The following is a 26,409-nucleotide window of genomic DNA, read 5'->3' as shown; positions in this document are numbered from 1 at the left end:
ACCATCTCGATTAATATGATCCACTGAAAGGGAAATTCTTTGTTCTTCAGGCCACCACCATCTATTCTGAGCCTATCCTTTAAAACAATGTTTCTCAACCTGGGGGTCGAGACCCCTGGGGGGTCACGAGGGGTTGTCAGAGGGGTCGCCAAAGACCATCAGAAAACACAGTATTTTCGGTTGGTCATGGGGATTCTATGTGGGAAGTTTGGTTTGGTTCCAGATCCATCATTGTTTGAGTCCACAGTGATCTCTGGATGTAGGTGAACTACAACTCCAAAACCAAAGGACACTGCCCACCAAACCCTTCCAGTATTTTCTGTTGGTCATGGGAGAACTGTGTGCCAAGTTTGGTTCAATTCCATCGTTGGTGGGGTTCAGAATGCTCTTTGATTGTAGGTGAACTTTAAATCCCAGCAACAACAGCTCCCAAATGTCAAGGTCTATTTCCCCCAAACTCCACCAGTGTTCACATTTGTCCATTTGAGTACTCATGTCAAGAATCGTTTTTACATTACAATTCAAAACAATAGCAAAATGACAGTTATGAAGTAGCAACAAAAATAATTTTATGGTTGGGGGTCACCACAACATGAGGAACTGCATCAAGGGATGACAACATTAGGAAGGTTGAGAATCACTGCTTTAAAAGGATGTAGTTTTAACTGGTGACTATATAGCACTCTGGCCGCTTCTACACAGCTGTATAAAATCAGCATTGAATTGGATTATATGGCAGTGTGGACTCAGATAACCCAGTTCAAAGCCGATATTGTGGATTTTCTGCCTTAGAATAATAGAGTTGGAACAGACCTCATGGGACATCTAGTCCAACCCCCTGCCAAGAAGCAGGAAAATTGAATTCAAAACACCCCCAACAGATGGCCATCCAGCCTCTGTTTAAAAGCTTCCAAAGAAGGAGCCTCCACCACACTCCAGGGCAGAGAGTTCCACTGCTGAACAGCTCTCATAGTTAGGAAGTTCTCCCTAATGTTCAGATGGAAATACAATAATAATAATAATAATAAATAATTCTACCAAAGAGTGCTAAGAAGTTAGGAAGTTCTCCCTAATGTTCAGATGGAAATACAATAATAATAATAATAATAATAATAATAATAATAATAAATAATTCTACCAAAGAGTGCTGATGCCTCACCACAATACACTTCATAAGATCCCATAGCCTTGAGCCATGGCTCTTGTTATGGTATCAAACCGCATCAATTGTACAGTGCAGGCGCACCCTTTCACCATTCAAAACACCCCCAACAGATGGCCATCCAGCCTCTGTTTAATAGCCTCCACTACAGATTAAGGAGCCTCTACCACAGATTATATGGCTTTGACACCCAGATTCCCTCTCTGTGGGGAGCAGGGTTTAAGCTTTAATGCGCTGTGTTGTGTTGTGTTCCCTGTGGCAACCCTAAAGCAAATCACAGAGATTTATTGGCAAGATTTCAGAAGAGGTTTGCTAGTACTGTCCTCTGAGGCCGAGAGAGTGTGACTTACCTAAAGTCACCCAGTGCATTTCAATGTTGAACGGGGATTCAAATCCTAGTTTCTAGAGTTGTAATCCAATGCTTGAACCACTACACCATGCTGGTTCTCTTAATTTATGCTGGATAATTTATAAAGAAAATTCAAAATACCAAACTTGAAACAATGACAGAAATTGTATTGTCGAAGGCTTTCATGACCGGAATCACTGGGTTGTTGTAGGTTTTTTCGGTCTATATGGCCATGTTGTAGAGGCATTTTCTCCTGACGTTTTGCCTGCATCTATGGCATGTATCCTCAGAGGTTGTGAGGTCTCACTACCTCTGAGGATGCTTGCCATAGATGCAGGCAAAACGTCAGGAAAAAAGGCTCTAGAACATGGCCATATAGCCCGAAAAAAAACTACAACAACCCAATGACAGAAATTGTTTAGCCTTCTAGGTATTGTTGAAATTAAATTCACCAATATCTGGGCATAGATATTGGACTCCAACAACAACTGGAGGGCCACGCATCTCTAAACCCTGCCCTAAGATGGGATCCCAGGCTCGTACCCATTTTCCATGAAGCCCAGCCCGGCTTAGAAGGAGGAAACTCACCGAAGCCCCCAAGATGATGAAGATGTGGGTGTATGACTTGAGGAAGTCATTCCCCTGGCACAGCTCTTCTCGCAGCATCCCACAGATGTCTGCCTGGGTAAGCTCCTCCTGCGGTTGACGAGGGCTCCGACTCATGTTGGCAGCTTTGTTGTTTCCTGGGGAGAAAAAGGGCAGGCCAGGTGAGGCTCCTCCCAACTGCTTGCCCTCTCTGCCCTCCCTGCCCAGCCCTGGTTGAAGGTGCTGCCCGGGTGAGCAACGCACCTTCCATGGCACAGGTAGCATCACTTAGGTGGCGGGCAGCAAAGCTCCATCAGTCTCCAAGGCACAAGTCCTAACTTGCAAGACAGCTCCGCTTAGTTTGTACCAAGGAGTTTCAAGAGGAAGCAGCACACATTTTTTTTAGTGTTTACATTTATAGATTTTTAAAAACTCTATGCTTCATCTTTAAAAGGCCATTTGGAGTGCTTTACACACAAATTACTTTCTAAAGGATGACCCAAAAAAGACAGAAGGGAAAACGGAGAAGATATAAAGAAGAAGAAAAAAGGCAAATGTTCAGAAAATATAGCCTTGAGTGGACAAGCAGTTCCTGTTACAAACAAGATCAGTTCTGTAGGTTTGTTCTTAAATTGAATTTGTATATAATAATAATAATAATAATAATAATAATAATAATATAATAATACAACAGCAAAACAACAGAAGGGAAACAATCAGGGACATCTAATCACCTCTCAACAAAAGATTGCCCCAGGCAATAGTAATCAAGGTGGTCAGTTGAAACATTCACACCTAGCTCCAGCAGACAAGAGTTCTTTGTCCCACCCTGGTCATTCCACAGATATATAAACCCATTTTTCCTACTTCCAACAGACCTCACTACCTCTGAGGATGCTTGCCATAGATGCAGGCGAAACGTCAGGAGAGAATGCCTCTAGAACATTATTATTATTATTATTATTATTATTAACTTTATTAAAGCAAACAATAAACATCAAGCAAAAAATAGAACACTAAAACAATGACACCATAACGCATTTAAAACCTAAGGCCGGGCCAATGTAATGAACAAAATTTAAAAGTGCTGGACATGACAGGTGAAATGTAGAGGTTGTGGAGATTGGTGCGGTGTGCAGACAATTCTAAATCTCTAACAAAGTGCATTTGGGACATGGTGCTAGGAGTTTCCTATTCTGGAAAGGCACACTGGAACAGCCAAGTCTTCAGGCTCTTCCTAAAGACTGCCAATGTTGGGGCTTGTCTAATGTCCTTGGGGAGAGAGTTCCAGAGTCGGGGGGCCACCACAGAGAAGGCCCTGTCCCTCGTCCCCACCAAACGCGCTTACGACGCAGGTGGGATCATGAGCAGGGCCTCTCCAGATGATCAAAGGGATCGTGTGGATTCATATATGGAGATGCGGTCACGCAGGTAGGCGGGTCCCAAACCGTTTAGGGCTTTGTAGGTGAGCACCTGCACCTTGAATTGGGACCGGAAGATGAACGGCAGCCAATGGAGCTCCTTAAACAGGAGAGTTGACCTCTCTCTGTAAGGAGCACCTGTTAACAACCTGGCTGCCAACCGTTGGACAAGTTGGAATTTCCGAGCCGTTTTCAAGGGCAGCCCCATGTAGAGCGCATTGCAGTAGTCCAATCTGGAGGTGACCACGGCATGGACCACCCTGGCCAGATCAGCCTTCACAAACACGGCCCTATAGCCCGAAAAAACCTACAACAACCCAGTGATTCTGGCCATGAAAGCCTTCGACAATACAATAATAATAAACTTTATTTATACCCCGCCACCATCTCCCCCAACGGGGACTCGGAGTGGCTTACATGGGGCCAAGCCCGAAAAACAGATTGCAATACAAAAAATACAAAATTACAATAAAATAAACAACATAACATTAAAGTATAAAACATCAAAGCAGATATACATAGGACATAAGAACCAAACATAAGGACAAAGAGCGGGCCACATGTACATAAAATGATTTAAAAACTCTGGGTGAGATAAAGGGGTAAAACTAGAGTTTCGGCTGGTTCATGGAGAGAGATATGGTCATGAAGGTAGGTGGGTCCCAAAATCAGAACAGGTACGTTTTTAAGTGTAACTCCAGTCTATCTATCTCTATATATATCTCTCTATCTTTCTATCTCTATCTCTCTATCTATCTATATGAGCTTTGGATGAATTTTGCTGCCTGTGCCCCTCTTCAGAAGACTTCACCTCACTCTCTTTCCCTGTGATAATTGAATTTTGGAAAACTTGGCTTGTTGTGGAAGCAAGAATTGGTAATAAAGCTTCAGTGGAGACATCTTTTCCCCATTATAATAACTCTTTCAGGAGTGAATTTCCCTTCCAAGGTGTAGATTTGTCTCACTTCCTGTTGTTTCAGCCCTGTTCTTAACTATGAGTCATTTCTAAGTCGGATGTTTGCAACTCAGAGACTGCCTGAGTCACCAGCCGAAGTGGGAAAAGTAACTTTTTGCTGCTACATATTCCAAGATGGCCATTTGCCAATGTTCTTCTGTCAATTAACATTTTATTAGGATTTCCTGAAAAGTTTTTTAAAAACACATATTGGACTATATATTCCATGATGATCATTTGTCAAGTATTCTTTCTTTTAAATTATTATTTTGTGAGATTTTTCAGACACATTTTAAAAAAACAAACACAGACACTCAAATAACAAACAAACAAACAAGCAAAGGCATAATGTTTTGTCGAAGGCTTTCATGGCTGGAATCACTGGGTTGTTGTAGGTTTTTCGGGCTATATGTCCATGCTCTAGAAGCATTTTCTCCTGACGTTTCGCCTGCATCTATGGCAGGCATCCTCAGAGGTTGTGAGGTCTGAGGTTGTGAGTAAAGGCATAACCTCTGAGGATCCTTCTACAGATACAGGTGAAACATCAGGAGACAATGCTACTGGAACATGGCCATACAACCCGAAAAACTCAAACGAAGGCATCCTAATACAAAAAAATAACCCCATAAAATATTCCCACCCCATTACCTTCCTCTATCCCTGCCAAATGACACTAACAAATAAACCCTAATAATAATATTTCCAGATATTCTGTAGTCAAAAACTTTTGCACACTCTGCCTCTAAGATGGATCAACAGCTTAGAAGGATGGGGATCTTTTCAGACTTGCATAAGGTAGGAAGTTGCAGAGTGCCTAAGCAGAGTTGCCAAGGAAAGAGAAAGGGGAAGCTAACAAGACAAGGAAGAAACTGAAGCATTTTGCCCTGTCATTCAGGTCTGGCCCTGGGCTCCCAAACTGGGGCAGAGCAACCTCCTGACCTGCAATGCTCTGTCCACACACCCAGGGTCTGGCATGGGTTCACTCCAGAACCTCAGGCTGGGTCTACACTGCCCTATATCCCAAGATCTGATCCCAGATTATCTGGCAGTGTAGACTCATATAATCCAATTCAAAGCAGATCATCTGGGATCAGATCCTGGGATACAGGGCAGTGTAGATCAAGCTTCAGAGCCAGGGGAAAAAGAGCTGCCCCACATTCTTAGTGCAAGGGTGCATCTGCACTGTAGATTGATATGCCATCCTTCAATGCTATGGAATCATTGCAATTGGGGTTTTACAAAGTCTTGAACCTCTTCTGGATTTTATGAAGTCTTGAACCTCTTCTGGATTTTACATTGTCTTGAGGCTCTTCTAGATTTTGCAAAGACTTGAGGCTCTTCTGGATTTTACATTGTCTTGAGGCTCTTCTGGGTTTTACGAATTCTTGAGGCTCTTCTGGATTTTACAAAGTCTTCAGCCGCTTCTGGATTTTACATTGTTTTGAGGCTCTTCTGGATTTTACATTGTCTCGAGGCTCTTCTGGATTTTACAAAGGCTTGAGGCTCTTCTGGATTTTACAAAGGCTCGAACCTCTTCTGGATTTTACAAAAATCTTGAGGCACTTATGGATTTTAGAAAGCCTTGAACCTCTTCTGGATTTCAGAAAGCCTTTGAGCCTCTTCTGGGTTTCACAAAGCCTTGAGCCTCTTCTAGATTTTACGAAGCCTTGAACCTCTTCTGGATTTTACAAAATCTTGAACCTCAGTCTCCTGGATTTTATAAAAATCTTGAGGCTCTTCTGGGTTTTATAAAAATCTTGAGCCTCTTCTGGATTTTACAAAGCCTTGAGCCTCTTCTGGATTTTATAAAGCCTTGAGCCTCTTCTGGATTCTACAAAGTCTTGAGTCTCCTCTTGAGCAGAGTACAAATAAATAAATAGAATCCTAGAGTTGGAAGAGACCTCCTGGGCCATCCAGTCCAACCCCCTGCCAAGAAGCAGGAAAATTGCATTCAAAGCACCCCCGACAGATGGCCATCCAGCCTCTGTTTAAAAGCTTCCAAAGAAGGAGCCTCAGGGGCAGAGAGTTCCACTGCTGAACAGCTCTCACAGTCAGAAAGATGGAAATACAATAATAATAATAATAATAATAATAATAATTCTACCAAAGAGTGCTGATGCCTCACCACACCACACCTCATAAGATCCCATAGCCTTGAGCCATGGCTCTTATTATGGTATCAAGCCACATCAATTGTACAGTGCAGACGCACCCTTCCACCGCCCTGGCTCAAGGCTGTGGGATTTGTAGTCTTTGTGGGATTTGTAGTCTTTGGCCCAGGAGGCCTTGAGCCAGGGAAGTTCAAGGGGTCTCCAATCCTGGGGTGTAGATGCTTCTCCCAGCCCTTGTGGGAGATCCAGGTTCATCCCCCCCTGACTTGACCCTTCCTCACTACTTTCCACAGGGAGAGAAGAAGCCCTGCCTTAAGGGTCCCATTTCCAAAAGGGGGTGGGTGGGCGTACATCCGGGTAACTGCCTTATTTCCCCCTCCTCCCCCCCCCCCCCCCCCGGCTCCCCCATTGGCTCACCCGCTTCCTCTCCTTGCGTCCGCTCCTCGAGGCGCTCTCCCCTCACGCTCGCGCGGCTCCCCATTCCCCGCCCCTTCTGCCCTCCGGCGCTGACACTCTCCCCGCCCGGCTGCACCGGCTCCAAGCCACACCCAATCGGAGCTGCCGGCGCGTTCAGCTCCAAGAGGCCCAGGGCCAATAGGAAGCCGCCAAAGCCCTTTGGGCCCCGCCCCCCTCTTCCCCTGAACCTTCACTTATGCAACGCAGGCGCGGCGCTGCTTGTGTTTACTTCTTACCTTCCTTTAGGTCAGTGGCTCTCAACCTGGGATCCCCAGATGTTTTTGGCCTTCAACTCCCAGAAATCCTAACAGCTGGTAAACTGGCAGGGATTTCTGGGAGTTGTAGGCCAAAACACCTGGGGACCCACAGGTTGAGAACCACTGCTGTAGGGTTTCCCTATGGGAGCTGTGCTTTGGTTTGCACTCTTTGGCAGCAAAGGCCCAAGACCTTGCACAACTCCACCTTGATTCCAAAACATGACAGTTCATACTGGCATCAAAACTGCATTCATTCTACTGTATGAATGCCCACATCCACAGGCCCCATAGATTCATAGAGTTGGAAGAGACCTCATGGGCCATCCAGGCCAACCTCCTGCCAAGAAGCAGGAAAATCGCACTTAAAGCACCCCCGACAGATGGCCATCCAGCTTCTGCTTAAAATCCTCCAAAAAAAAAAGAGCCTCACCACACTCCGCTGCAGAGAGTTCCACTGCTGAACAGCTCTCACAGTCATGGCCATCCAGTCCAACCTTCTCCCAAGAAGTAGGAAAATTGCATTCAAAGCACCCCTGACAGATGGCCACCCAGCTTCTGCTTAAAAGCCTCCAAAGAAGGAACCTCCACCACACTCTGAAGCAGAGAGTTCCACTGCTGAACAGTTCTCACGGTCAGGGCCATCCAGTCCAACCCCCTGCCAAGAAGTAGGAAAATTGCATTCAAAGTAACCCCAATAGATGGCCCTCCAGCTTCTGCTTAAAAGCCTCCAAAAAAGGAGCCTCCACCACACTCTGAAGCAGAGAGTTCCACTGCTGAACAACTCTCACAGTTAGGGCCATCCAGTCCAACCTCCTGCCAAGAAGCAGGAAAATCACGTTCAAAGCACTCCCTGACAGATGGCCACACAGCTTCTGCTTAAAAGGCTCCAAAGAAGGCGCTTCCACCACACTCCAGATCAGAGAGTTCCACTGCTGAACAGCTCTCATGGTCAGGGCCATCCAGTCCAACCCCCTGCCAAGAAGTAGGAAAATTGCACTCAAAAGTACCCCCAACAGATTACCATCCAGCTTCTGCTTGAAAGCCTCCAAAGAAGGACCCTCCACTACACTCCGAAGCAGAGAGTTCCGCTGCTGAACAGCTCTCACAGGGCCATCCAGTCCAACCCCCTGCCAAGATGTAGGAAAATTGCACTCAAAGCACCCCCGACAGATGCCCATCCAGCTTCTGCTTAAAAACCTCCAAAGAAGGAGCCTCCACCACATTGCAATGTAGAGAGTTCCACTGCTGAACAGCTCTCACAGTCAAGGCCATCCAGTCCAACCTTCTCCGAAGAAGCAGGAAAATTGCATTCAAAGCAATGCCCAACAGATGGCCATCCAGCTTCTGCTTAAAAGCCTCCAAAGGAGTCTCCACCACACTCCAAAGCAGAGAGTTCCACTGTAGAACAGCTCTCACAGTCAGGGCCATCCAGTCCATCCTCCTGCCAAGAAGCAGGAAAATCGCACTCAAAGCACCCCAGACAGATGATGATGATGATTATTATTATTATTATTATTTACAGTATTTGTATACCTCTTTTCTCACCCCAAGGGTTTAGACATAAGTAATGGCAAAATTCAATGCCAGTACAAACAATTACAATTATACACTACAATTAGACATAAATCAAGTTAAAAACAGTGCATCCACAAGCAATAAAACAATCATTAAAACAATAAAACAGTCTCGTCCGTTGAATCGCCACCCAGATTCTGCTTAAAGGTCTCCAAAGAATGAGCCTCCACCACACTCCGAAGCAGAGAGTTCCACTGCTGAACAGCTCTCACAGTCAGGGCCATCCAGTCCAACCTTCTCCCAAGAAGTAGGAAAACTGCATTCAAAGTACCCCCAATAGATGGCCATCCAGCTTCTGCTTAAAAGCCTCCAAAGCATGAGCCTCCAGCACACTCCAGCACAGAGAGTTCCACTGCTGAACAGCTCTCACAGTCAGGGCCATCCAGTCCAACCCCCTGCCAAGAAGCAGGAAAATTGCACTCAAAATACCCCTCCGACAGATGGTCATCCAGGTTCTGCTTAAAAGCCTCCAAAGCATGAGCCTCCACCACACTCCAGATCAGAGAGTTCCACTGCTGAACAGCTCTCACAGTCAGGGCCATCCAGTCCAACCTTCTTCCAAGAAGCAGGAAAATTGCATTCAAAGTACCCGCTGACAGATGGCCATCCAGCTTCTGGTCAAGCCTGCAAAGAAGGAGCCTCCACCACACTCCGAAGCAGAGAGTTCCACTTCTGAACAGTTCTCACAGTCAGGGCCATCCAGTCCAACCTCCTGCCAAGAAGCAGGAAAATTGCATTCAAAGTACCCCCCCCCCCCGACAGATGGCCATCTAGCTTGTGCTTAAAATCCTCCAAAGAAGGAGCCTCCACCACACTCCAGCGCAGAGAGTTCCACTGCTGAACAGTTCTCACAGTCAGGAAGTTCTTCCTCATGTTCAGATGGAATTGAGGTCAACGAACCCAGAACTCCCTGCCTTCCAACTAATCTGACCTGCAGCAGGGAGTTCACAGTTCTCTATGTGTCCGCTTTGTGCCAGCCTCTATGAAACGTGGCCACAGAAGCAGCTACAACAAAGAAACCTTCTTTTTGCCTCACCTTCTTCCCCCTTCTAATATTGTAGTTCATCCCCCAATAAAGTATCAATTAATTGTAACCTTTTCTCTTCCTAGTGTTACTTTGTGTCTTTTACTGCCTCCAAACTCTTCCCTACATGAGCTTTCCCTCTCCCAGGCTGCAGATGGCTGCTGGTCCACCCGGGATGCGATTTTCGCCTCCTGGGCAGGCCAAAACTGCATTCCTTTGAACCGCGGATACGGAAACCCATCGGGTCCCCATATCTGCGAGTCAATGGATCGCTTCAAAATCGGTGCCATTCTTCTCCTGAGCAAATTCTAAGACTAATGGCTATCTCACTTTTGCTCCGCTAACCTCTCCACCCTGGGCATAACCCTTTTCCCCCCATAAACTCAACATGGAGGCCTATCTCCTAATGTTTCCATGGTAGCATGGCTCTCTTCCTAGTTCTTTCCTTCTTTCCTCCCTACCCCTCAATACACATGGACCATGTGACATCACAAAGGGCCACTTCACCTAGCAAATATACATTTTTTTTTACTTTTATAACTATAGATAAGCCAGGCTTCCCTCACCTACTGCCCTGCAGGTGTCCGTTTAACTACAACTCTTGCCATCATCCCCATCGCAAACATAATTGACTGAATTAAAAGTGGTGTCTCTAGGCAATTTTCTGGGGTGCGGCACTGAGCGAGCTTCAAAACTGTTAAGTATAATTCAGATGAGCAGCATACGTCGCTACAAAACACCTGTATATTTTATATTTGCACACATACCTAGTGTGATGTGTTACATTTTATGACATTTAATACTATACACATAAACAAGAAGCATCCTGAACTGCCAAAAAAGTTTACCTGCAGCAAGGTATGGCCCATATTACAATACTGAGCCATCAGGAGAGGCAGGAAATAAATAAACAAACAAACAAATAATTTAAATTACTCCTGTATTATTTCTTTCAAGCTAGAAACCTTTGCAATTAATTAATTTAAAGCAGGCACAGATAGTGAAATCCTGACCGCGGATAGCGAAACCCGAGGTGTGGATACCAAGTTCCTCTAAGTGGGTAACCGGTACCGGCAGCAGTGTCACCTGTGGTTCTGTGCACCTGGCAAGACAAAGAAGCTAAATCCAATGTTCCCATTCAAGAAATCTCACCAAGTTAAAGAGAAAGCCACTAAGGTATTTTATTTCATTCCAGCTGGAAGGGATGACAGCTTGCGGTAAGCTGGTAAAGGAAGCTGAGATCCCTAGCTTAAGATCCTCTGGGGAGACCCTGCTCTTGGCCCCGCCTTTGTCTCAAACACACTTGGCGGGGATGAGGGACAGGGCCTTCTCGGTGGTAGCCCCCCGCCTATGGAATTCACTTCCCGGGGAAATTAAATCATCATCATCCCTCCTCGCCTTCAGAAAGAAGGTAAAATTGTGGTTGTGGGACCAGGCCTTTGGGCAATCAGGATAAAGGACAATGGATAATATTTGACTATGGCTTTGGATTTGGATAAGTGAAGCGGAGTAAACATTAGTATATGGCTAGATAAATAGCCACCAGACTGGCAATAGCTAAATGGATCATAAGTATACTGTTTAATTTTTATTTTAATGTTCATGGTTTTAATTGTTATTTTGCTATTGTATTTTATGAAGCGGCATTGAATTGTTGCCAATTGTAAGCCGCCATGAGTCCCCCAGGGGTTGAGAAGGGCAGGGTAAAAATGTTCGAAATAAATAAATAAATTTGTGTTGGTGAGTGACCCATTAAGGTGTCCATTATAGTCCATACAGTATATTGTTTAAAATGACAGGATTAGCAAGTCCAGTCCTGGGAATGGGGAAATATAATTGTGGAAAATGGGGCAAATCACCCCAGTATCAGGAAATAAAATGCCAGGTGATAGATGTCTTTTGTCATGACCAAGTAGCTGCCCAAAGGACAGGTGGCCAGGCATCTAGATCCTGTTGTCCTAAGCCAGTGGTTCTCAACCTGGGGTCCCCAGATGTTTTTGGCCTACAACTCCCAGAAATCTCAGCCAGTTTACCAGCTGTTAGGGTTGTTAAGCAAATTTGGGTTTATGGGGCAATAGTGATGGATTGCCCCTGAGATGATGGGTGCTTGTATCCATTGTGGTGATGACCAGTAAGCACTGGAAGGGACTTCAAGGTCAGATGGTGCAGGTGAAAGGTTACCGGAGCTGAATCAGTGGTTTGACCCTCCACTATATAAATAAAAATGTAATGTTCGTTTGTGGGATTAACAGAACTCAAAAACCACTGGACAAATTGACACCAAATTGGGACACAAGACACCTAACAACCCGATGTATGTCCACTAAAAAAAATGATTTTGTCATACAGGAGTTTTAGTTGCTGGATTTATAGTTCACCTACAATCAAAGAGCATTCTAAACCCCACCAACGATGGAATTGAACCAAACTTGGCACACAGTTCTCTCATGACCAACAGAAAATACTGGAAGGGTTTGGTGGGCAGTGTCCTTTGGTTTTGCAGTTGTAGTTCATCTACATCCAGAGAGCACTGTGGACTCAAACAATGATGGGTTTGGACCAAACTCTACACGAAGACTCAATATGCCCAAATGTGAACACTGGTGGAATTTGGAGAAAATAGAATCTTGACATTTGGGAGTTGTAGTTGCTGGGATTTGTAGTTCACCTACAAACACAGAGCATTCTGAACCCCACCAATGATAGAATTGGGCGAAACCTCCCACACAGAACCCCCATCACCACCACAGTTGGCCACAGCAACGTGTGGCAGGGGACGGCTAGTAAGACATAAAATATAACATATTAAGTATACACACACATACACAAGGGTCCACGGAGAACAAGGGGGATCCTGCGTATTGAGGCCATGATATCTGAGAAGCAAGGGGTGTACATACACAAGGGGATCCATGGATACCAAGGGGGACCCAGCATTTGGAGGCCTGGATACCCACGTGAGTGAGGGTTGGCTAAGGGGTTAGTTCGTGTGCAGGGAAGTGGTATTAGAAGGGAAGGAAGGGGAGAAGCCCCGCTTCGAGGGCTGTGTGTTCTATGGGGTCACTGGGGTCAGCTGCCGGTGGTGAAAGGGAAAGAGGAAGCCACAAAAGTCAAAGAAGATTAATAGAGTCAGACATAGAGGGTAACGTATCATGGTGCACATTTATTCAAGGGTTACTTTGTAGTAAACTAATAATGAAAAAAGGTAAAGATAGTTGTGAGATGTATCACTAGTAACTGTTGCTGGACTCCTCCATTCCACCAAACATTTGCATAACTGATCGACCCAACTTTGGGCTACGGCTACCTGTGGGACTCTCTGCCACAGTACTGTCTCTGTTAATTTAATATTTTGACCGGAGGGGGGCGGGGAGTGCTTGGCATCAACAATTGGAAGTTAATCATGCTTAATTTGGGCAGGATGATTAGAAATTGCTATGTTTGAGCCGAGAGTTTCAGAACAACATGGATGCTCCATTTCATTTTCCTTGTTATCAGCCACTTCTTTGCCCAGCAACCATAAAAATAATATGGTAGTTATAATACTCAATACTTGAGCTGTACAAATGTTCTTTTGAGACTGCACATTTTTGTCTTTGAAAGCATTTTATTGTCTCAGGGCACACAAATTCCTCACAGCAAAATGGGTATAGCAATGCTGTGCTTGTATTGTAGAACTAGCACAACCCACAGTATGTCGGCTGAAGCCCGAGAATGAATATATATGGGATAAAGTTTGCTCTAGACACTGTCAGGCCATTATATGCTAATCAAGGTGGTCAGTTGAAACATTCACACCTAGCTCCAACAGACAAGAGTCCTTTGTCTCACCCTGGTCATTCCACAGATATATAAACCCATTTTCCTAGTTCCAACAGACCTCACTACCTCTGAGGATGCTTGCCATAGATGCAGGCGAAACGTCAGGAGAGAATGCCTCTAGACTATGGCCATATAGCCCGAAAAAACCTACAACAACCCAGTGATTCCTGCCATGAAAGCCTTCGACAATATATATGGGATAATGATGGGTTCATCAGCATGAATTGCTATGGTAATTTTCTAAAGGTTTATGGAAGAAATCCAGAGTGAGAAACATTGTGAAATTTTGTTATTGCTGATACAGAGACACATTAATGAGCCATCACATCTACAATAAAGTCTTTATTTTTTATGTGCCGCAATGACTTCTAGCCTTCAAAGACCAAAACAATAACACTCCGTCTCTAGAGGGAGCATGTGCCAGTTGATTTAATTTACTGCCTATGAACACTTAAATATTATGAGACTACTGGGACAATTATGCACAGATCAAATTGACTGAGTAGTGGCTGCATACCTTATCTCCTATCTCCGCTTTTACAATGGCTATAGATGTGTGCGTTGTCAGGGAAATCCGCAGGTGAGTGAGGCTGGATCCATACTGCCAAATAATGCGATTTAACTGCATTGAACTGAATTATATGAGTCTACACTGTTATATACAATGCAGTTCAATGCAGTTAAACTTAATTATATGGCAATATAGATCCAGCCCGAGTATTCTGGATCCATATAGTCTTTCGCAGTGAGGATTTCCAGATGAAAAGCAGCCATGTTGCTTGACATGTTGTTGTTGTTCATTCGTTCAGTCGTCTCCGACTCTTCGTGACCTCATGCACCAGTCCACGCCAGAGCTCCCTGTCGGCCGTCACCACCCCCAGCTCCTTCAGGGTCAGTTCAGTCACTTCAAGGATGCCATCCATCCATCTTGCCCTTGGTCGGCCCCTCTTCCTTTTGCCTTCCACGCTTGACATAATAATAACAATAATAATAATACTTTATTTATACCCCGCTACCATCTCCCAAGGGACTCGGTGCGGCTTACTGGAGGTCGAGCCCACAATACATCAATACATGCAATAACAACTACAATACAAAGCAAAATACAAAGACTAATACAAGGCAATTAAAAATAAAACTCATACATAAGTAGCATAAACATAGGATAATAGCACAAAACACATTTAAAATCTATGGCTGGGCCAAATGTAATTAAAGTTAAAAAATAATGCTGGACATGAACAAGATAGAGGAGGTAGGGCGTTGGTGGAAACGTACAAGCAATCCTAAATCAGTATAAAGTGCTTTTAGAGGACATAATGCTAAGGGTTCATTATTCTGGGAAGGCACACTGGAACAACTACGTTTTCAAGCTCCTCCTAAAGATTGCCAAAGTTGGGGCATGCCTGATGTCCTTAGGAAGTGAGTTCCAGAGACGAGGGGCCACCACCGAGAAGGCCCTCTCTCTCGTCCCCACCAATTGCACTTGCGATGCAGGTGGGAGCAAAAGTAGACACGTTTCTCCATTTCTCCTATTTGTTCTTCCTCAAAATCCATAGCATTGACCTCCAGCTACATCATTCGAGGACATGGTTTCCCAGTTCTTGGTGCTTACTCCACATTTTTGTAGGTTAGCTTTAAGCCCATCTTTAAACCTCTTTTTCTGTCCACCAATATTCCATTTCCGCTTCTTGAGCTGAGAGTAAAGCAACTGTTTTTTGAGACAGTGATTGGGCATATGAACAATGTGGCCAGCCTACCAAAGTTGATGATGGAGGAATGTTCTTTCAGAATGTTGACATTTGTCTGCCTGTCTTCTTTCCAAGAGATTTGCAAGATTTTTCAGAAGCAATGCTGATGGAATTTTTCCAAAAGTCAAAAGTGACATTTGTAGATGGTTCATGTTTCAGAGGCATACAATAGTGTAGGAAGGATACTATCTTTATAAAAGAGCATATTTGTATCTGTACAAATGTCCCAATCCACAAACACACTCTTCTTCATTAAAAAATGCTGCCCTTCATTGAGGTCTTTGGACCGTGCTTTGTCTGGTTTCACTCCTGTGACCTTGTCGCCATGAGTGGCCCTGCTGAAAGTACATTACTCCCAACAACTTCGCTCACAAGTTCACTGGAACAAACAAGTACCCTCACCGTGACAAGGTAACAACCAGTGAGGCTCTCTGAATAATATAGCACAAACGTACCATATATACGCGAGTATAAGCCGACCCAAACATAAGCCGAGGCACCTCATTTTACAACAAAAAACTGGGAAAACAGATTGACTCGAGTATAAGCTGAGGGTGGGAAATGCAGCAGGTACTGGTATATTCCAAAAGGAAAATAGAAACCAATAAAATTGCCTTAATTGGTGCATCAGTAGGTTAAATGTTTTTGAATAAATAAGACTGTCCTCTGATTAAAGCATTATTCTAACCTTCTTCAGTGTAAATGTGTTTACGTATCCTTCTAATAATAATAGAGTAAAATAATAAATGTAATAATAACAATAATAAAGAATAAAATAATAAATGTAATAATAATAATAGAGTAAAATGATTAATGTAATAATAATAATAATAGTAATAGAGTAAAATAATAAAAAACCTTGACTCGAGTATAAGACGAGGGAGACTTTTTCAGCCTAAAAAAAGGACTGAAAAACTAGGCTTATACTCGAGTATATACAGTAATTCCGATCGGAGGGGGGGGGGGGTAACAAAAATGCTCCTCTTTCATATAAGATGTCTTGAGCACTACTTTATACAGAAGTACTATGCAGAGGCATAGTAAAATAGTGTCCCAAACATAAAATGGTAAAATCAAGGTTTAAATTTTAGATTGCAAAAATATTTTCAAGCCAAAGATGGTTGAATCCATTGATAAACACATTAACTGTATTCAAAGAAAGGAAGGAAAGAAGAAAGGAAGGAAGGAAGGAAGGAAGGAAGGAAGGAAGGTGCTCCTGAATGTGAACAGATTGTTATGTGGTTTTAATAGGTGGCTTCCTTACAATTTAACTACTGCTTGTTTTCGCAAATACTTCTTTATTTGTCAAACTGCAGAGCCTTAGGCAGTAAGCTGACATTGTTTTGAAAATATCTAAGTTTAAAGAATTTGATAAAACTTTGGGGCTTTTTTTAAAGAATCAAAACAAGATTAATCAACATTTGATTCTTGTTCAAAAGTTGGGTCAATTGATGCTGTAATCCACTGGGATATTGTTGTACAGCAATACTTGTGTTGCGTTCCCGCAAATAAATCTCCAAATACCTACTGGCTAAACCAGCTGTATTTCGCTAAAGGCAGTGTTTGCATTTTTTAAATAAACATCCATTATTCAACTTGCCTATACTTGTGCCGATTTTAATAAACTGGACAAGATGGATGTCTAAATAACTAACAAACAAGCTACTATTTAAAAGAGGCACGTATAAGAAAAGAAAAAGAGAAATGACAAAAGAAGAATTAAAATACATATCCAGCATGTGTAGGGAGAAAGTCAGAACAGGTAAAGCAAACAAGCTTAGTCTTGCCAGACAGGTTTTAAAAAATGGAAAGGGCAAAAGAAAGAACAAGGAAATGATTGGCTACAGTGCAGAGAAAATGGTCAAGTGCTAACAGGGAAAAGGCAGAACTACTCAACCTTCTTTGCCTCAGTCTGAAGCTGAAATGGAGCTATCCGCCAAAGAACAGGAGGAGGATCCGACACCCCAGCTACTATCCCAGCTAGATGAAGACATGGAGACTGGGCTGAAGGCAAAGAAACAGAGGTTTGTTTACTTTCAGGCTTGAAAAGATGTCTGATACTGTCTCTGCTCAAAAGGAATTGGACATAACCATGCAATACAGCGCAAAACATTTGATCCCTTTTCACAGCCATTCAAAGTCCCCATGCCCTCCCCTAATTGGCCAGAAATTTGCCTTTGGGTCCCCGTTGGTTGAGAAATCTTCATGACATTAGTGGTAAACAGTCTCCTCTGGAGTAGGAAGATCAAGTCACTGTCATTGGTAGATCTGAAGCAAGAGTCATATGAAAAAGCCTGCCCAGAAAGGAGGCAGGCAGGCAAACATGGTGAATCAATATGTTAAAAGTTAAAGATGGGATTATTGATCAGGTCCAGTTTGCACAAAGGTTGAGCCTCAGAACACAATAGGGCTATTATATAGATATGACTAGTTAAATGTTACAGTTTTTATCTGCGTCCAGCAGCCAGCCATCTCTGGATTCCTTCACAGGTGGAAATTTATTTTGACAGGATCTGGGAATTCTAGACGGCATTGCCTTTTCTTACTGGACTTACATCATGGTAGGTAGACTGCTGGCAAATACCCCTTAAGACCCATTCAAAATCAGGATATTTATTTAAGTTTTTCCCACATGTACGGGACTTTTTTTTTTGTCATGTCAGGAGTGACTCCTGGTATGAGAGAATTGGCCGTCTGCAAGGACGTTGCCCAGGGGACGCCTGGATGATTTGATGTTTTTATCATCCTTGTGGGAGGCTTCTCTCATGTCCCCGCATGAGGAGCTGGAGCTGATAGAGGGAGGTCATCCGCCTCTCCCCGGATTCGAAACTGCGACCTGTTGGTCTTCAGTCCTGCCGGCACAGGGGTTTAACCCACTGCGCCACCGGGGGCTCCATGTGCAGGACTGCATCTTATACAATTGTGTTTTTCTCTGTTCCAGCTGATGTTATTTTTTTAATACATAGCACATATGCAATCGGCCCCAGATTCTGCCAACCTAGCGGTTTGAAGACATGCAAATATTAGTAGAGTAATAGGTACCACTCCAGCAGGAAGGCAATGGTGCTCCATGCAGTCATGCCCAGAGGTGGCCCTAGGTAATTTTCAACGGCAAGCAAACAGTATTTTGCCCCCCCCCCCAAAACCAATCACTGATATATATTTTCTGTTTGTCGTGGGAGTTCTGTGTGCCATATTTGGTTCAATTCCATCATTGGTGGAGTTCATAATGCTCTTTGATTGTAGGTAAACTATACATCCCAGTAACTACAACTCGCATATGTCAAGGTCTATTTTCCCCCAAGAAAATAGCGCCCCTGGACAAAATCAACTATACTGCAAATGCTTATTTTGCATAATGGGTTGAGCCGCCCCTGGTCATGCTGGCCACATGACCTTGGAGGTGTCTACAGACAACGCTGGCTCTTCGGCTTAGAAATGGAGATGAGCACCACACCCCAGAGTTGGACACGACTGGATTTAATGTCAGGGGAAAACCTTTACCTTTAGAGTTGTCCAAAAAAATTATAACCATTTGAATTATACAAATGAATTTGAAGTCAGGTAACAATTAAAAGCCAACCTAGTGACTTGAGTATTGTACCAGGGGTGCATCTACACACCATGGCTTAATACAATGGAAACCTAAAAGTTGTAGTTTTACAAGGTATTTAGCCCTTTCTGCCAAAGAGTTCTGTTGACTCACAAAACTACAACTCTAATTATTCCATAACATTGAAGTGCTTTCACACGGCATTAACTCAATACTGTAGATGCTCCTCTGGAAACGCTCCCTCACACAACCCACCTGCGTCCTTTTATACTCCTCAATTATAGTGCTATTATTACACCCTAACTTCCATGACAGCATTCCACAGAATCCCAGGATTTGTAGATTAACCAAAAGATCTACAGGAGCACCCTGGTGGAAAATAAGAAATGTCCATCCCTTAACTCCACATCCCAGGATTTCATCAGATATCATTATGACAGTTAAAGTGGAATCACAACACTATACCGAAATAGTTCGCTCTGTGAGATCCAGCTCTTCATATGGGGACAGGAGAGAAGCCTCCCACAAGGATAGTAAATCATCAAAACATCTGGGCGTTGTCTGGGCAATGTCCTTGCAGACAGCCAATTCTCTCACACCAGAAGCGACTTGCAGTTTCTCAAGTTGCTCCTGATATGAAGAAAAAATATAGGCAGTCCCTCGCATTGGCTGGGGTTAAGGGACCAGGACTACTATGAAAATGAAAACTACAAATAAAAAATTGCTCTTTTTTACCTGGGATAATGACTCTATATGAATTTCTAGGTTCTCCAGCACACTGGAATCTAACCACTAGAAGACCTGCAGATTCCAAGACATATTTGTGAATGATAAAATCTGCAAATATCAACTCCACAATTCTGGAGAGCCAACTGTACTGTGAACAGATCCCAAGTAACCTGGTGGCAAATCACATTATCTTAGGTTGGATCTACGCTGCAATTTGAATCTGAATTTTATGGTTAGTGTAGACCCAGCCTGCACTGAACAGCATTATATGGGTCTACACTAACCATAGCACCATGCAGTATAATGTAGATTCAAACTTCATTATATGGCATTGTAGATCCTGCCCAAGGATCAGAGAAAAGCATTGGAAAATCTACTCTGTTTGCTTTAGGATCACCATAAGTGGGGTATAATGACTTGAGACGCACAACAGTATACCACATGCAATACACAAGGCTCAGACCCAATTTAGATAAACTGTTATCTTCGTCACCCCTTCACTCTCACTCTCCACCCCAAATTCTAGTGGATTCTGACACGAATCAGCATGCCAATCACTTTGCTTTCCACTGGAATTTTGCAAACAAACTTTGCTATTTTTGTCCCTCTAGCGGAGACCTTTGGAAATCCTCAGTCAAACCGGATGCAGGAATGATGAAATTGTTGAAATGATGTTATGTTTTTTTTCTTTCTTCCTAATCCCACTCTTGCTAACCAGAGCCCTAGACATACCAAGTGTTGTAGCTTTGCACTACATTATCCTCCAGGCTTTTCTCACCTTAAAGCTTCAGCACTTCTTCTTGGGAATGGTGAAATGGTGAAAGGAGTTAATTGATAGTGGAGACCCCATTACTTTACTGTGTTGTGCCTTCTTCCCACAACTTCCAAACTGTAAAACAAAAAGTAATGCTTTCTTTTATATTGCCAGAAAAAAAATTGGTTACTATTAACACTTTGCTTATTACAGCCATTGGTTTGAATCTCCATTCAAACATGGAGAGCATCAAATTCAAGTGACCTAGGGTCGCTGCGGAGCCCCCGGTGGCGCAGTGGGTTAAAGCACTGAGCTGCTGAGCTTGTTGATCGAAATCGAAAGGTCGCAGGTTTGATTCCGGGGAGCGGCGTGGGCTTCCGCTGTCAGCCCTAGCTTCTGCCAACCTAGCAGTTCGAAAACATGCAAATGTAAGTAGATCAATAGGTACCGCTCCGGCAGGAAGGTAAGGGCGCTCCATGCAGTCATGCCGGCCACATGACCTTGGAGGTGTCTACGGACAACGCTGGCTCTTCGGCTTAGAACTGGAGATGAGCAACACACACCAGAGTCAGACATGACTGGACTTAATGTCAGGGGACTACCTTTACCTTTACCTTTTTAGGGTCGCTGCAAGTTAGAAATGACTGGAATAATGACAACAGCAATAATTCTGGCTTTCTCCCAAAACTGAAGCTCAAGGTGGTTAACAACATATTAAAAACAATGCAAGTTGAAAACAATTCAAAAGTTTGAATAAAAGGATAAATATATGAGTTGTTATAGGTTTTTTCGGGCTACATGGCCATCTTCTAGAGGCATTCTCTCCTGACATTTCGCCTGCATCTATGGCAAGCATCCTCAGAGGTAGTGAGGTCTGGACCACTCTAACAACCACCATGTCAGACTACACAGAGAAGCCATTGAAATGTGGGCAATTTCAACAGAAAAAAGAAAACCATGAAAATGAACAAAACCTAGCTACCAGTATTAAAAAACTCTAAAATTACAACAGCAAAACAACAGAGAGGAAACAATCTGGGACATCTAATCACCTCTCAACAAAAGATTGCCCCAGGCACTGCCAGGCCATCAAATGCTATTTTTATATGCTTTGATGTTTTATATCTAATGTTATGTTGTTTATTTTATTGCAATTTGTATTGTTATATTGTATTCTTGTTCGGGCTTGGCCCCATGTAAGCTGCTCCGAATCGCCTTTCGGGAGATGGTGGCGGGGTACAAATAAAGATGATGATGATGATGATTATTATTATTATTATAAACAAGCACCTTGGTATCCCTACGGATGTCCCGGTCCTTAAACACTCTCTGCTTCATTCGGAGAAATGCTGCATTCACAGAGCTCAGGCGGTGTTGTATTTCAGTGTCAATGTTGACTTTTGTGGAGAGGTGGCTGCCATGGTAGTGGAAATAGTCAACATTTTCTAATGTTACACCATTAAGTTGTATTTCTGGCATTGGAGAGGGATTGGCTAATGACTGCTGGAACAGCACTTTGGTTTCCTCGATGTTCAATGACAGGCCGAGAAGTGCGGGGAATACCCTTGCTTTAAGTATGCGGATCTTCGTTGCCAGTGTGATGTCTCTACTCTTCACTGTTTTATTGAGATTGGTCATTGCTCTCCTCCCAAGAAGTAAGTGTCTTCTGATTTCCTGGCTGCAGACTGCGTCTGAAGTAATCGTTAGGCCTAGAAATACAAAATTTGTCACTGCCTCCATGTTTTCTTTCTCTTTTTGTTGTTCATTCGTTCAGTCGTCTCCGACTCTTTGTGACCTCATGGACCAGCCCACGCCAGAGCTCCCTGTTGGCCGTCACCACCCCCAGCTCCTTTAAGGTCAGTCCCGTCACTTCAAGGATGCCATCCATCCATCTTGCCCTTGGTCGGCCCCTCTTCCTTTTGCCTTCCACTTTCCCCAGCATAATTGTCTTCTCTAGGCTTTGCTGTCTCCTCATGATGTGGCCAAAGTACTTCAGCTTTGTCTCTAGTATCCTTCCCTCCAGTGAGCAGTCGGGTTTTATTTCCTGGAGGATGGACTGGTTGGATCTTCTTGCAGTCCAAGGCACTCTCAGAACTTTCCTCCAACACCACAGCTCAAAAGCATCTATCTTCCTTCGCTCAGCCTTCCCTAAGGTCCAGCTCTCACATCCGTAGATTACTACAGGGAATACCATGGCTTTGACTAGGCGGATCTTTGTTGCCAGTGTGATGTCTCTACTCTTTACTATTTTATTGAGACTCGACATTGCTCTCCTCCCAAGAAGCATCTTCTGATTTCCTGGCCACAGTCTGCGTCTGCAGTAATCTTTGCACCTAGAAATACAAAGTCTGTCACGGCCTCCACATTTTCTCCCTCTATTTCCCAGTTGTCAATCATTCTTGTTGCCATAATCTTGGTTTTTTTGATGTTTAGCTGCAACACGGCTTTTGCGCTTTCTTCTTTCACCTTGATTAGAAGGCTCCTCAGCTCCTCCTCGCTTTCGGCCATCAGAGTGGTGTCATCTGCATATCTGAGGTTGTTAATGTTTCTTCCAGCAATTTTCACCCCAGCTTTGCATTCATCCAGCCCCACACATCCTTGCATGATGTGTTCTGCATACAAGTTAAAAAGGTTGGGTGAGAATATGCAGCCTTGCCGTACGCCTTTCCCAATCTTGAACCAGTCTGTTGTTCCGTGGTCAGTTCTGACTGTTGCTCCTTGGTCCTTGTACAGATTCCTCAGGAGAGAGACAAGGTGGCTTGGTATGCCCATCCCACCAAGAACTTGCCACAATTTATTATGATCCACACAGTCAAAGGCTTTAGAATAGTCAATGAAGTAGAAATAGATGTTTTTCTGAAACTCCCTGCCTTTCTCCATTATCCAGCGGATATTGGCAATCTGGTCTCTCCTTCCTCTGCCTTTTCTAAACCCAGCTTGAACATCTGGCAACTCTCGCTCCATGTATTGCTGGAGTCTTCCTTGCAGGATCTTGAGCATTACCTTACTGGCATGAGAAATAAGGGCCACTGTACGGAAGTTGGAGCAGTCTTTCGCATTTCCCTTTTTTGGTATGGGGATATAAGTTGATTTTTTCCAGTCTGATGGCCATTCTTGTGTTTTCCATATTTGCTGGCATATGGCATGCATCACCTTGACAGCATCATCTTTCAAGATTTTAAACAGTTCAGCTGGGATCCCGTCGTCGTCTCCTGCTGCCTTGTTGTTAGCAATGCTTCTTAAGGCCCATTCAACCTCACTCCTCAGGATATCTGGTTCTAATTCATTCACCACACCGTCAAAACTATCCTCGATATTATTATCCTTCCTATACAGATCTTCTGTATAGTCTCGCCACCTTCTCTTGATCTCTTCAGCTTCTGTTAGGTCCCTGCCATCTTTGTTTCTTATCATACCAATTTTTGCCTGAAATTTACCTCCAATGTTTCTAATTTTCTGGAAGAGGCCAGTTAATCGGTCTGCATAATTTAGTTGTTAGTGCTAATGTATTGTGTTTCATGTTGAATGGACGAACCCAGAGGGTGCTCACCAATGCTTCCTCTTCATCCTGGAAAGAAGTGACGAGCGGAGTGCCGCAGGGTTCTGTCCTGGGCCCGGTCCTGTTCAACATCTTTATTAATGACTTAGATGAAGGGTTAGAAGGCAGGATCATCAAGTTTGCAGACGACACCAAATTGGGAGGGATAGCCAATACTCCAGAGGACAGGAGCAGGATTCAAAACGATCTTGACAGATTAGAGAGATGGGCCAAAACTAACAAAATGAAGTTCAACAGTGACAAATGCAAGATACTCCACTTTGGCAGGAAAAACGAAATGCAAAGATACAGAATGGGGGATGCCTGGCTCGAGAGTAGTACGTGTGAAAAAGATCTTGGAGTCCTCGTGGACAACAAGTTAAACATGAGCCAACAATGTGATGTGGCGGCAAAAAAAGCCAATGGGATTTTGGCCTGCATCAATAGGAGTCTAGTGTCTAGATCTAGGGAAGTAATGCTACCCCTCTATTCTGTTTTGGTTAGACCACATCTGGAATATTGTGTCCAGTTGTGGGCACCACAATTCAAGAGAGATATTGACAAGCTGGAATGTGTCCAGAGGAGAGCAACTAAAATGATAAAAGGTCTAGAGAACAAGCCCTATGAGGAGCGGCTTAAGGAGCTGGGCATGTTTAGCCTGAAGAAGAGAAGGCTGAGAGGAGATATGATAGACATGTATAAATACGTGAGAAGAAGCCACAGGGAGGAGGGAGCAAGCTTGATTTCTGCTTCCCTGGAGACTAGGACGCAATGGAGCAATGGCTTCAAACTACAAGAGAGGAGATTCCATCTGAACATGAGGAAGAACTTCCTGACTGTGAGAGCCGTTCAGCAGTGGAACTCTCTGCCCCGGAGTGTGGTAGAGGCTCCTTCTTTGGAAGCTTTTAAACAGAGGCTGGATGGCCATCTGTCAGGGGTGATTTGAATTTAATATTCCTGCTTCTTGGCAGAATGGGGTTGGACTGGATGGCCCATGAGGTCTCTTCCAACTTTTTGATTCTATGATTCTATGTCCACACATTCCTTCTTTATTTCCTTCTTGGGGTGATTCCCTCTTCAATCCCGCCATGAAAGGCACTAAGGGGCTCCCCCTCCCAGCTCTAAGACCAGGCCCATTTTCTCGCCTTCGCTTTCCCTCTCTGAGTCTGGCCGTCTGCTGACGTCACTTCCGCCTCGGTCTTGCTCCTTTCGATTCCCGGAGTTGCTTTCTCTTTCTGGACGTCACTTCCGGATCAGACCAAAACAAGGTTCCAGGAAGGAGGAAGCGGGAGGAGACGGCGGCATTGGGCAGGCTGGCGTCGAAAGGAAAGGTGCGACTCTCTGTTTTTCGTAAAACTCAGGCGGTGAAAGGAGGGAATAGGAGCTGGGAAGGGGGTGTCAAAGACTGGGGACTGAGCCTGTGACTCCCGCCCGAAGGAGGTGTGCGGACAGGAGCCCTTCCTTCCTGCCCTAAAAGTGAAACTGAGGTGCCTGGGGTCCAAAAACTATAATATACATGGCATTTGGGAGCTCAAGAGGAGTGCAAAGTGGGCTAAGCCTGGCTGAGGTCTTCCTTTTCTGGGAGCAAGTCCAGAAATCCCTTCTTTGGCAGATGATAAGTTTGTTTGTAGAGACTACAACTCCCAGAATCCCCCCTTCGGTAGGGCAGATGGCTGTTCCCTCGGGGGATTCTGGGAGTTGTATCCCAAATTGTCCAGGCTCTCCCCCTAACACGACTCTGGGTGGAGAATCAATGGGAGTCTGACACTACTCCTGGGAGATGTAGTTTCATAGAGTCTTAGCCAACATTGGCTAAAACATATTATCAAACAGGCCTCATAAATAACACATTAAGCAGCTAAAATCTGTGTAAAAATATGTTGTTGTTGTTCATTCGTTCAGTCGTCTCCGACTCTTCGTGACCTCATGGACCATCCCACGCCAGAGCTCCCTGTCGGCCGTCACCACCCCCAGCTCCCTCAAGGTCAGTCCAGTCACTTCAAGGATGCCATCCATCCATCTTGCCCTTGGTCGGCCCCTCTTCCTTTTGCCTTCCACTTTCCCCAGCATAATTGTCTTCTCTAGGCTTTCCTGTCTCCTCATGATGTGGCCAAAGTACTTCAACTTTGTCTCTAGTATCTTTCCCTCCAGTGTAAAAATATAAAAGTATAAAAATGTCTCTCTCTTATAAGTTAAGGCAATTGCTGTCCTCATCATCATCATCTATATAAATAAAAATGTAATGTTCATTTGTGAAATTAACATAACTCAAAAACCACTGGATGAATTGACATCAAATTTGGACACAATACACGTATCGGGCCAGCCAGTGACCATCACTCATAAAACGCTAAAAAACACAGCAGA

At 44.0% G+C, this 26,409-nt stretch overlaps 2 protein-coding genes across 5 annotated transcripts in view; one reads left to right on the top strand and one right to left on the bottom strand.

The window, feature by feature from the left end:
* G6PD (glucose-6-phosphate dehydrogenase) overlaps window positions 1–7,106 on the bottom strand; it is a 48,036-nt gene extending 40,930 nt beyond the window's left edge. Inside the window, exons 1-2 of one of the 3 annotated variants that reach the window (XM_060763244.2) lie at window positions 7,001–7,106; window positions 2,100–2,254 (exon numbers count right to left, since the gene is read on the bottom strand). In XM_060763244.2, coding sequence (XP_060619227.2) covers window positions 2,100–2,254; window positions 7,001–7,064 — 219 coding nt within the window. In that variant the 5' untranslated portion in view covers window positions 7,065–7,106. Of the gene's footprint in view, window positions 1–2,099; window positions 2,255–2,360; window positions 2,383–6,864; window positions 6,942–7,000 lie in introns of those variants that run through there. The other 2 variants (XM_067464177.1, XM_067464176.1) reach the window with 2 other exon arrangements.
* An 18,162-nt stretch (window positions 7,107–25,268) lies between these two features.
* The window catches only part of IKBKG (inhibitor of nuclear factor kappa B kinase regulatory subunit gamma), a 28,641-nt gene continuing 27,500 nt past the window's right edge, over window positions 25,269–26,409 (top strand). For both annotated transcript variants that reach the window (XM_060763247.2, XM_060763246.2), the window contains exon 1: window positions 25,269–25,373. The gene's annotated coding sequence lies outside the window, so the exon portion shown is untranslated. The remainder of the gene's footprint in view (window positions 25,374–26,409) is intronic.

This window comes from Anolis sagrei, chromosome 2, assembly GCF_037176765.1.
Source record: "Anolis sagrei isolate rAnoSag1 chromosome 2, rAnoSag1.mat, whole genome shotgun sequence".
NCBI classification, from domain to species: Eukaryota; Metazoa; Chordata; class Lepidosauria; order Squamata; family Dactyloidae; genus Anolis; species Anolis sagrei.
The sequence above is the reverse complement of the archived record's forward strand: the minus strand, read 5'-3'. Positions and strand labels throughout refer to the sequence as shown.